The sequence below is a fragment of the Clarias gariepinus genome, chromosome 4, assembly GCF_024256425.1.
Source record: "Clarias gariepinus isolate MV-2021 ecotype Netherlands chromosome 4, CGAR_prim_01v2, whole genome shotgun sequence".
In the NCBI taxonomy this organism is placed as follows: Eukaryota; Metazoa; Chordata; class Actinopteri; order Siluriformes; family Clariidae; genus Clarias; species Clarias gariepinus.
This window is the reverse complement of record NC_071103.1, coordinates 13,409,880-13,422,259: the sequence shown is the minus strand read 5'-3', so window position 1 is coordinate 13,422,259 and position 12,380 is coordinate 13,409,880. Positions and strand designations below refer to the sequence as shown.

At 40.8% G+C, this 12,380-nt stretch overlaps 1 protein-coding gene across 2 annotated transcripts; it reads left to right on the top strand.

Annotated features, from left to right (window-relative positions):
- The first annotated feature begins 667 nt into the window (after positions 1-667).
- leng8 (leukocyte receptor cluster (LRC) member 8) lies at positions 668-12,083 on the top strand. 2 transcript variants are annotated; one of them, XM_053494142.1, is made up of 15 exons: positions 668-970; positions 1,299-1,437; positions 4,092-4,232; positions 4,436-4,510; positions 4,984-5,410; positions 5,667-5,844; positions 5,949-6,119; positions 6,220-6,438; positions 6,547-6,711; positions 7,288-7,576; positions 7,842-7,943; positions 8,382-8,450; positions 8,539-8,668; positions 8,783-8,990; positions 9,089-12,083. In XM_053494142.1, the coding sequence occupies exons 1-15, from the start codon at positions 930-932 to the stop codon at positions 9,246-9,248; spliced, it is 2,514 nt and encodes an 837-aa protein (XP_053350117.1). In that variant the 5' UTR covers positions 668-929; the 3' UTR covers positions 9,249-12,083. The 2 variants fall into 2 exon arrangements, with proteins under 2 accessions (XP_053350117.1, XP_053350118.1); XM_053494143.1 differs by having other exon boundaries at positions 668-993.
- Positions 12,084-12,380: the final 297 nt, after the last annotated feature.

Here is a 12,380-nt window from a genome sequence, read left to right as displayed (position 1 = left end):
CTTTTCCTGTACATCACATCCTACCTGTGGAGCGTATGCACTGATGACATTTATCATTACCCCTTCCACTTCTACACTCATCACTCTATCAGGCAATCTCCTCACCTCCACTACACTTTTGACATACTCTTCCCTCAGTGTTAGATCTACTAGATTTCTCTTATTATCTGGATAATCCAGATAATAAGAGAAATGGTGTACATTTAATACTGGAAATGGGGGTTCAAAGTGCTTTACTATGGTGTAGTGACTTCTTTTAATAAAAAAGATAAAAAGGAAAATTTTGATGGGGTGGGATGGTGGCTTAGTGGTTAGCAATGTGGCCTTGGCTCCAGGCTCGATTCCTGTCTTACTATGCATGGAGTTTGCATGTTCTCCCCATGCTTGGTGGGTTTCCTCTCACAGTCCAAAAACATGCAGATAATGCTAATTGGCGTTACCAAGTTACCATAGTGTGTGTATGTGTGTGCCCTGCAATAGACTGGCACCCTGTCCAGTGTGAACCCCGCCTCTTGCACAAGGAATTTCGGGATAGGCTTCAGGCCTGTGGCGACCCTGAATACAGGACGATGAGTAAGAAAAAAAAACTAATCAACAGACAGGCGCAGAAGGAGGGTATTTCACCCTGACCCTACGATGGGCGTTTGTTTGAAACGTCACTCGAGGCACAGGCAGCCATTTTGTTTTAGGTGTTGACTTTCTTCTCGACGTCGTATCTTACGATGGATTAAACCTGTTATATTCTGTTTGCTTACGTAGTTTTATAATTTTTTTAATGACCCTTTTTCCTGTATTAAACTGACAAATTATTTTCAAGGTGTAATTGCGATTATTTTTTTAGTAAAGCCGATAGCTTGTTGGCTAACTGGCCATTTTTTGAGCAGCCTCTTTAGCCAGCCTGCTAGCACAGCGAGTTAGCCCGCAGCAAAATGGCGACCAATGCGACACCGCAGACCTCGACTGCGACTTGGTAATTTATTTGCTTCATTTCAGGTGCATTTAGATGAACGATTCTATGACGCGTTACCTTGCTGTTTGTCGTCGGTGTGTATGTAGAACAGAGCTAGCCAGATCGTCATGATGACGTCTGTTCTTTGTTACGTTTTTTGCTTATTAACAATTTACTGGATGCCAAAACATGCCGTAAAACAAGTACAACAATCATTAGCAAGTTCGTTCTTGTTGGTTAGCTAGTTAGTTAGCAAGTTTTCTAACATTATTTTCGAGTTACCCATTTAACTAAAAATATATCGTAGGTACTAATTATAAACTGTAAGATTTATGTTTCCGGTCTCCAGGCCATATGGGGGCAGCACTACAACAGAGGCGCCTGTTCATGAAAACCCGGAATGGGAGAAAGCAAGACAGGCGCTAGCCTCCATCAGCAAGAGCCAGAGCTCCAGCAAGACATCTGCAAATAACCACACCAACCCACAGGTTAGACGGAAGTGCATGTCCTAAAACCCTAAGAAACAAATAGAATTAAATAACATTGCACTGCCTTTATTGTTTTTGTTACATATTAACGCTCAGCTCTTGTGCCGTGTAGCAACTTAACCCTCTCTCACTCACTCGACCTGTGCATCTTTCTCCTCTTTATTCACAACTGTGGCTAACTGTAGGATTCCACTCTCCACTATGGTTATACACTAGATTGCCAAAAGTGTTGTCTTAATATGATTTTCCCAGAAAAGTTGAAGCTGTTATACATGCAATGGGTGGGCCAACATTATATTAAACCCTATGGATTAAGAATTTGAATGTGAAGGCAGGTGAGGTGAATATGTGGGTTTGTTTTTATATACACATTCAAATTAATTAAATGTTCATGATCTTTACTATTATTCAATTAAGTATAAAAGTGTCACATGTGGGACTTAATTAAAAAACCTAAATGCAGGAATCTGGTAATTGCCCCTCGAGAGAAAGCAAACATTAATGGGAAGGCAAATCAGAATATATTTAGTGTAAAAGTCTCTGAAAATATATATGGAAGAATCACAATTGCAGGATGTTAACCCATTTTTTTTAATAATGTAGAAAAAAAAATCATAAAGGAAGCACCAAACACTTTGTGTTTGGCCTTGCATCTTCAGGGTTGGGGTTTGCTTCCCGTCTCGGGTCTGTGTGCATGGATTTTACATGTTCTCCACATGCTTGCTTTGCCACGGTCCAAAGACATGCAGGTTATGCTAATTGCCATTCCCCAATTGCCCATAGTGTATGAATGACAATCGGGCATCGAGCTGGCAACCCGACCCCTTAAGTAACTTTCACACAAATGCCAGATATTTCGCTAGAGCGGGGAGTATGCCTGACATACCGGATGGCAAGTGGATAGATGGGAAAGAAATTGAACATTTTGGCTTTTTGAAACACATCTTAAGCAAATAATTTTAACTGCAGACATTTTTCCATATTAAGTTGAAAAAATGGAATCATCAAGAACAAAAATATTCACAATAAGTAGTTTCCTTTTTGTTCTTGGCCTAAATTATTTGAGCCGTAAATTATATAAATGAAACATTAATTATAAATCTTGTTCAGCTTTGCTGGTATTATCTCTCACTTCTCCATAACATTTTAAGCTGATTGAGATCCAACCATTTGCAATCTGTTATAAAGTTGATTTTCCTTTAATGAAGAAAAGTTTTATTGTTCTTTGCTACCCTGTGGTAGCATATCTTTCTGAAAAAAATACCTTATTGGCAAACTTATCTCTTGTTCTTGTTCTTCTTCTTTGTCTTTCGGCTGTTCCCCTTCAGGGGTCGCCACAGCGAATCATCTGCCTCCATCTAACCTTATCCTCTGCATCCTCTTTTCTCACACCAACTAACTTCATGTCCTCTCTCACTGCATCCATAAATCTCCTCTTTGGTCTTCCTCTAGACCTCCTGCCTGGCAGTTCAAACCTCAGCACCCTTTTCCCGATATATTTACCATCTCTCCTCTGAACATGTCCGAACCCCCTCAATCTGGCCTCTCTGACTTTATCTCCAAAACATCTAACGTGGGTTGTCCCTCTGATGAACTCATCCTTGTTCCTATCCATCCTTGTCACTCCCAAGGAGAACCCCAACATCTTCAGCTCTGCTACCTCCAACTCTGCCATTTCTTCAGTGCCATTCTCTCTAAGCCATAGAGCATCGCTGGTCTCACCACTGTCTTGTACACCTTTCCTTTCATTCTCGCTGATACTCTATTGCACAACACACCTGAAACTTTTCTCCACCCATTCCAACCGCCTCTTTACCTCCTTTCCACACTCTCCACACAATCTCTGGATCGTTAACCCTAAGTTCTTATAGTCCTGCATCCTCTTTACCTCTGCTCCCTGTCTCCTCACCTTTCCTCTTGGGTTTCTCTCATTTACATACATGTATTCCGTCCTACTGCGGCTAGCCTTCATTCCTCTGCTTTCTAGAGCATACCTCCACCTCTCCAAATTTTCTTCCACCTGTTCCCTGCACTCGCAGTCTAACCTCATCTGTCATCCTGTCCATCACCAGAGCAAACAAAAGAGGCTTAGAGCCGATGCTTGATGCAGACCCACCTCCACCTTGAACTCTTCTGTCACACCTACAGCACATCTCACCACTGTCTTACAGCTCTCATACATGTCCTGCACCACTCTACCATACTTCTCTGCCACTCCAGACTTCCTCATACAACACCACAGCTCCTCTCTCAGCACCCTATCGTACGCCTTCTTTAAATCTACAAAGACACAATGCAACTCTTTATTACCTTCTCTGTACTTCTCCACTAGCATCCTCAAAGCAAATACTGCATCTGATGTACTCTTTCTAGGCATGAAACCATGTCGCTGCTCACAAATGCTCACCTCTGCCCTTAACCTAGCTTCCACTACTCTTTCCCACAGCTTCATTGTATGGCTCATTAGCTTTATGCTTCTGTAATTGCGACAGCTCTGCACATCTCCCTTGTTCCTAAAAATTGGCACCAATACACTTCTCCTCCATTTGGCAAACTTATCTTTTTTTGATGGCGTAAAAAGGAGAGTGTGCAAAATTGCAATGTATAGATGTGAATATTGTTCAGTGTGCACCAGCTAATTGTTTGTTATTTAGGTGGGACAGTATCCATCACCAGTGACTGACCCTTCAACAATGCAGCAGCAACAGCCGTACTATCAGTGGTACCCACAGAACCAGCAACAGTATGCAGGATACACTTACCCCTACAACTACTACTACCACCCTGTGCCTCCGGTAAACACACACACACAAACACGCTCTACAAAAAGTATTTTTGTTAAAATCTCAAAATTTAGTAATACGGTATGCATTGGTATTTTATACTAAGATGCACATATGCAGCACATATGCTGCACAATCATTGTATTTCTAAAATTTATAATTATACATTTTATAACATATTATTATAATTTATAACATATTCTGATATTTATTAGTATGGAGGAGTATATCCCCCTGGTCAGTATGGTGTCCCAGGACCCTACCAACAACCCACAACTCCCACTGCACAGGTAGGTTTTCTACAAAACCTAATGCACAAGTATGTATTTTGTTTATGGTAAAGTTCATTACAAGTGGCAGCAATGCAGGATTTTAAAGCTGATTTCTGCTAGTTTGAGGAAAATATCTGGGAACAAGCAGTTCTGTGGTCAGAAATTGAGCACTGATAACAAGCATGGAAAATCAATTGTTGTGTCTAACAGGATAGAGGACTCGGTGGTTGTTTGCTTTGGCCCTCAATAAATTTAAAGTAAAAAATTCCAGCAACAATGCTTCACATAATACTCATAAACACTGCAGCACATCAGTGACATGGACACTGCTAGTAGATTGAATGGTCCACCACCTAAATAATCTCTTGCTGTTTTGTGATCCTTGCCGTTTTCCAGTGATGAGTTAGAGGGCAGCAAAGGAATTGTAAATAAACAATTTTATTATGCATGTGTTTCAGTCACAGCCATCTCTGTATGTCTTTTTCTGTCAGCACCCCGGCATGGCGGGATTGAAGGAGCAGGGGTCTGGCTACCCATGTGACACACAGCCTACACCTCCTGATGTACCCCAGCCTCCGCCACAAAGCCCCACAGGGACAGAACAGCCGCCTCCTCCTCCACCCCCTCCTATTCCGCCACCACCCAACTCTCAATACCCTCCACCCCCTTCCCCATCTCCTTACCTCACTAATGGATCTATGCCTTATAGTCCTACTGACTCCAGTCCAGTGAGGGCTTATGGTTATGGGCAGAATAGGCCGAGTTACCAGGGTTTCCAAGCCCCAAACTATCAAACATCCCAGCCACAGCAGGGGTTAGCGCCAGGCCCGTATGGAGGGGCAGGGCGAGGGGACACTGGCAAGAAACCAAATAATGGAAATATGAGCAAAGGGCAGCAGATATGGAATCGCATGAAACGTAAGTGTCCTTGGTTTTCTTTGTAATGTTTATCCTGGATGTGAGCAATTCATTTATTTCCTTGTGATACAAGTTGGGAAACATGTTATAACACTGACAATAATGTAGCTGGTTAAGGAAGGAGACAAGGTTATAGTAACGTGGAGTCCCAGGAGAAAGATGCTAGACAGCTTATCACAGTTGTAGAGTAATAAATAGGTTGTTGGATGTAGACTAATGGTATGATGAATTATATGAAATCTGTCCCAAACTACAGAGGCTCCTGGAACTGGAAGTGTAAAGTTTAACATTCAGAAACGCCCATATGTAATGTCCAATCAGAGTTTTGTAGCTGGTGAGCAACAAAATGGATCCTCTACGTCCAACACAACCACATCAGCAACTCCAGTGTCTTCAGTAACAACAGCTACCACTGCGGGTGCTTCTCAGGCTGGGTGAGACTTGATAAATACAGATCCATGCTACCATCACTTACTCTGTACTCTGTTATAGAGAGAAACTAAATCTTTGTAACTTTACTTTGTGTGTTGTTTTGTAGGCCCCAAGACTGGCCCCAGGCCATGAAGGAATATGTGCAGCGTTGCTTTACAGCTTGTGAGACAGAGGAAGACAAAGACAGGACAGAAAAGGTGCTAAAGGAAATTCTGCAAAGCAGACTGCAAGATGGCTCAGCGTTCACCATTGACTGGACAAGAGAACCTCTGCCAGAGTGAGTTGACTTTTTAAATTATTTATTTTTATTTATTTTTATCTTCTTATGTTCTTATATACTTTGAAAAAAGGAGAGCTAAACTTTTTTTTTTGTCCAGGGTGAAACCTAGGCAGTCCCGATGGGAGACAGCACCTCAACGCTCTCAAGAGAACACTCTTGGTCGAGGGGGAGCCACTCGAGGTAGGGGTGGGGGTCGGCTGGGTAACTACAGAAATGTGTTTTCACAAAGGAGCCCCTCGTCCAGTTCATCCCACTCCTCTTCACGGTCTCCTTCTCCTCATAGCCGTTACAGAGAGAAAGGCAGACATCGTCGCAGGTAAGATGTACAATGTTTAAGTAAAACTGGCTGTTATTCATAAAAATGTGGAGATATGAAAAATAAGAAGATATGATGGTTGATATTGTGTTTCTGATCTGTTTGCAGTGACTCTGGCTCCCAGTCTGACAGCAGCATGTCAAGCGACCTCCGACCTCTCTCCCGACGACAACAACGAGCTGGGAGAGGCCGTGGGGAAGAGAGGGAAAAAGGGAGAGGTGCCACAGGAGAAAGAGGCCGAGGGAGAGGAGGGAAAGCGAATCGAGGGCGAAGGTAAAAACTTTAAAGATAATCTAATCAATGAAACAGATCAAAATGTCAAGTGTTGAAATGATGAAAATTAAATATTTTCATTTTTGTCAAATTTTTTATGAATTAAAATTATTCATTATTATGTAATGATTAATCTAAAGCTGTGTGCAGGTGCTTGGCGATCCAAAGTCTTGTATACAAAAAAGTATTTGACACTATTCACCTTTTCATTTTTGGCATATTTGGAAATTGACTTCAGTTATGATGAAGAGCATTGGCCCTTAATGGGAGCGTTGGTACCTTGAATGATCCATTCAGTGTTTTAGAGGGAAAATGTACACTTGTGCTTCTAAGGAGGTTTTTCTTTAAGGATATCTCTATACTCTTACCTAATCATTCTTCCAAACCTGATGCATTTCCATGTATACAGTAAGGAGCTGCCAAAACAAGGCTCAATTTCTGGTCTTGGAACTTTCCATAATCCTGCTTCGAAATTAAAATAACATAATGTAAATCTAGACCTGCACTTTATACCTGCACGATACATATACACAGTTAGTCACCAGTCAAGTTAAAGGCGTGCTGCTTCTTTCTCAGGAATGACGATCTGGCTGGTGTCTTTGGTAAAAAGCGCAAGGGTGGAACAGCAGGCCTGGACTTTCACGACCCCAACCGTGAGGCCAAAAAGCAGAGCCGTGCAGCACGATTCCACACCAAGCGCACTGAGCCGCTGGTACTGAATATCAATGCCACTGAGCTCCCGAATGCCACTCAGGAAGGCCTCAGCTGGGATGAATGCCCTATTGTGGGTACTTGCCAGGACATCACCAAAAACTATCTGCGTCTGACCTGCGCCCCTGATCCTGCCACCGTGCGACCTGTGTCTGTACGTCTTACGGTCAACCCATACACGTAGACCAAGTTGAAATAATTAGCTTTATGACAGGAGCAACATGCAGAAATGGTTTTTGTATAATTAATCTCCCATGTGTCCACCACCCTGCCCTTTTTTTATAAACCAGAGAAAAATAAAAGATATTGCTTTATTAGAAATTAATTTTAACATAATTTTTAATGATGGGCAGAATGCTTTCTTTAAATTTATGTGCGCTGTGTAGACTTGTTTAAAGTTTGATTGTTCTGCCTTTCAGGTCTTGCGCAAGTCACTGGTTGCAGTGAAGGCTCACTGGAAGGCCAATCAGGATTACCTGTATGCCTGTGAACAGATGAAGTCAATACGACAAGACCTCACTGTGAGTAAACTAGTTGGAGTTGTGGGGGGCACTGAGTAGTTTTTCCGTCTAGTGCACAAAAATAATAAATTCTTGGAGTCACCTGGGTTAAATGTAAAATTCACTATTTTCGCGCAGAAGAAATCTTTTACATTTAAACCTCTTAGAACATACTTCGACCAAATCGCACTCACTTCATAGGCCTTACCATGTAATATTTTTTTTTGTTGTGCATTATTACCTCAAAGAACACCACCTAAGAGTCAGCCAGAAGGATAAATGCTGTTGCTACAGATGTGACGGACATAAAAATATAGATGCGTTTGGTTTAACAGCGTCTGGCAGTTTTCTACAGTTTTATTTACCATGCTCTAATTAAAAGCTAAAAAACAAAATGCTAGTTATTGTCCCCTTGTAAGATTTATCTTTGCATTAGAACAAATAAATTTGTCTTCTCAGGTCCAAGGGGTACGAACAGACTTCACAGTGGAGGTCTATGAAACACATGCCCGTATTGCCCTGGAAAAGGTACTGTTTCTTGTCATGTTATAGGTTTGTAGTGAGTTTGTGATTAAATTATTTGGAACAAAAGTGTAATCATGCTCTTTTAATTTAGGGTGACCACGAGGAGTTTAATCAGTGCCAGACACAGCTTAAGGAGCTTTACAAGGAGTGTCCATCAAGCAACGTAGGAGAATTCACCGCCTACAGACTGCTGTACTACATCTTCACTAAAAACTCTGGAGGTATTTTTGTTCTCTGGCCAGCAACCAATTCCTTTCAGGCTTTATTTCTGTAATCTCATCTTTATGCCCCTTCCTGCTTTTTCTGTTCTTTTTTTTTTTTTTTTTTTTACTTAGACTTAACCACTGAGTTGGTGTATCTCACCCCCGAACTACGTCAGGATGACTGTGTGTCTCACGCTCTTGCACTCCGTGCCGCCTGGGCACTTGGAAACTACCATCGCTTTTTCCTTCTGTACAAGAGAGCACCACGTATGGCGGCTTACCTTATTGACAAATTTGTGGAGCGTGAGAGAAAGTTAGCTCTGAGGGCTATTCTTAAAACGTGAGTGACCACAGCTTGTGTTTTTACACTAATGCTGTTATTTTATTATATATATATTTTTTTTAACTAAACTATTTTCGTCTCTTTGTCTCCTGCAGGTTCAGGCCCTCTGTGCCGGTGGAGTATGTACAGTCCAGTCTGGCCTTCCCTTGTTTAGATACATGTTTAACTTTCCTGACAGGGCTCGGAGTTACTTTTATTCAGTCAGATCCTAACAAGATAGATTGCAAAGCCAGCTCAGCTTGTCTCACCACTTAGTAAAGTATATGGAAGAGGTGGGAGTATTTAAAAGTCAAAGGGAATGATGTGGGACCAGATATCTACATAGTATAGCCAGCCTATTCTATCTTAGAGAATGAAAATGTACAACATGGATTACACTTATTTATATTCTTATTACTCTTATAGAGTATTACATGCATACAGAAATGAACTGTAAAGACACACATATAATGACGTAGCGTGATGGTGACTAGCTGATCTGCTTATACTTGAAGCCTCAGAGTATTAACACTGGGAGAAAAGCTGCCTATATGACACAAGTCCACACAGTAATCAGAAATAGACCAAGTGCATCAGCTCTGTAGTTCATCTTCGACTATCACTTAGAGAGGCTTAGGTAGTTCACAGAAAGTTTCCAGGTCTCCCGTTTCCCCAGGCCTCACAGATCATTTTGCAGCTAATGATGTTCTGTGTTCTAATGTTTTTCTTCCCTCAAGCCAACAGCGTCAAAGCTCATATGAAGAGAATGTCCTTGAAAACCAAAGCTGTGAAGACAAGCCGATCATATGAAGACATCCTGCCTGCCTCAAGACAAAGATGGTGGCTGCAAGCTGTCTGTTACAGATTACAAGGTCCAGCGGTGCTTCCCAAAGCTGTCATATTCAGTGGACTTTGTCTTGCACTGATGATTGATGATGGCAGTCTGGTGAGATGGTTTGTATGCCACCATGTGTGTCTTCTTCTTTGGCCCGTCATGAGAGCAATCGAGAGTCTTTTATCCCAGGTATGGACTTGATGCAGCATGGCAAGATAGAAGTGTGCTCGGTTAGATTTCCTTCTACATTGTGACCTACACACACTCGACCCACACCTTAAATCTGCCCAGCAAGTTCACTGAAGAGCATAGCCCACTGTAACATCTGCAGGAAGACAAAGACTCAGTGAAAGGATAAGAAGCCCTGCAGCAGAATCTACTGAGTCTAGAACCACGGAAGTTCACAGCCTGAGTCTGTGTTAGGCTGCTTCACCAAATCAACAGCATTTATTCCTAGAAGATCAAGATCACCCTACCAGAGAAATAATACAGAGTGCATCATTTGAAGTGAGGCAGTGATCCTGCCAGCAGTGTGAGACCTGTAAGGCAGCAGAAGAAAGGAGCGGAGCAGAGCAGCTGTAATCACCTCGGCCAGGTGACACAGTAGGATCTGAAAGCATATGGGTTTGTATCTGTCCTGACCCTGAGTACATGTTTGTGCGTGGTAAGAAGAAGGAACTTGGCTGATTATAAGATGGGGAAATATTGATCCAGCAGCAGATTTTTTTTTTTTTTTTTTTACACTGTGATGTTTTTCAGATGCCATTTGATATAAAAGTGAAACCTGTCACATGAGTATGATCTGATCCATCGTAATTAATGTTGAAGGCTTCATTAATGATTTTTTACCAACTCCTAAGGGGAATATTGGTTATCATCTTAAGATAAAAAAATGTAGTTGTTGATGCAGGGTTGCTTTATGCACAAACATTTGAGCATTTCCTGGAGAGTAGACTAAATCTGGCTTACCTATGCTTTTACTTTTATGGTTTTACCAAAGATCATGGTCTAGCTTGGTGTGTTGGAGCCTGGATCGGAGCATGGTGAATTTAGTCTTGTTCCTGAGCACAGATGTTTATCATTGGTTTATCTTTGAGTTATCTTCAGGTTAAGAACTTTTATGTGTGGCAGGGTAAATATTGTATAGAAAACCATTATTTGCTTTCTTTTGCCCCTGGGAATAAATGGGTGGAATTTCAAGTTTGCAATGGTAAGTGTTATTGTAGGTCAGACAGTAAATTTAACTGGAAGCCATTTTAAAACCAAAGTTTTGTTAAATTAAAATTTGTGTAAAGGAGTTTTGTAAAATATATATGGAAAATTGAGAGCAGAGTAAATATCATACTTCTGTGTTACCAGAGATTAAAAAAAAAAAAAAAAAATTAGTATGGACAGGTCACTTTTCCTTGTGGGTAACTAGGATTTTCTATCAGGTTTTTTTTTTTCTTGAAAGCCATACCCCCTGTGATTCTTAGTGTAAATGTTTTTCATTCATATGCTGTTATTTTAACTACCGTCATTTTTTGCTTTTTTATCCTGTTGCTTAGTCACTGCCAGTTTCCCTAGGGTTTTTTTTTCCCCTTCCATGCTGGGTTTTTGGATGCTCACAACAAGAGAAAGATTTGTTTTATAAGTACTGACCCCACACCAGTTAACACCACTTTTACACTTTTTGTGCAGTAATGATTTGATGTTTAGCTTTTTTTTTTCCTTGCCTCCCACTTATTTGGCCGTACAGAACATCAGTTCAGTCGTGTTAACTGGTGTATTCAGCATCAGTACTTCTGTTTGTTTATTTGCTTGTTTGTGAAACATTTAAACACTTAGAGTATGTAAGGATAAGTAATTACCTGCTGCATTGCCTTTTCCTTTCTAAATGTAGTTACTATTGCTTTGTTCTGTAGAATGTTTCATTTTCATCTTTTTTTTTCATTTAATTGTAACAGAAATTACCTGTGTCTTTAACACCTTATTTCACGATAAATATCACAGTTGGATTATCCTGTGCAGCACCAACCCGATTTCCCCCATCTTCTGCTCCCTCTCTCTCCTGTTCTTATGCTCTCTTTTCTCATTACCAGATTTCTCTTTTGTCTTTGCAGTCATGCATAATGGAAGCTAAAGGAGGGATGAAAAGATGAAAATGAGAGAGAAACCTGTATCCAGAGTTGAACTGAACGCTGGAAAGTGGCCACACCTGAAACAGAAATATATTCACTTTGCTAAACCATTGTTTAATCCAAACATTAATGAGTCTGTCTACAATGTATATGCCTTTTTAAAAAAAAATCTGCAGAGTCTTTAAGCTCTTGATCACAATACAATTATTTACCACCATTGGGCACTAACTGTTGGTTTGATAGGAGTTGAGTTGATATGTTCAGATGTGTTTTGTTTTCCTTTTTGGATAATTTTTGTGGCTTAATATATTGCTTTCATTTTGTAGGAACTTTGTAGAAGTTTTGGTTCTGTCAGTAATTTAATATCAGACTGGAGCACAAAACACATCTGAACCTTGCATTTTGCTACATTGTTTTCAGCTGATTGAAAATGTTCTAGGTTAAATACTTCAT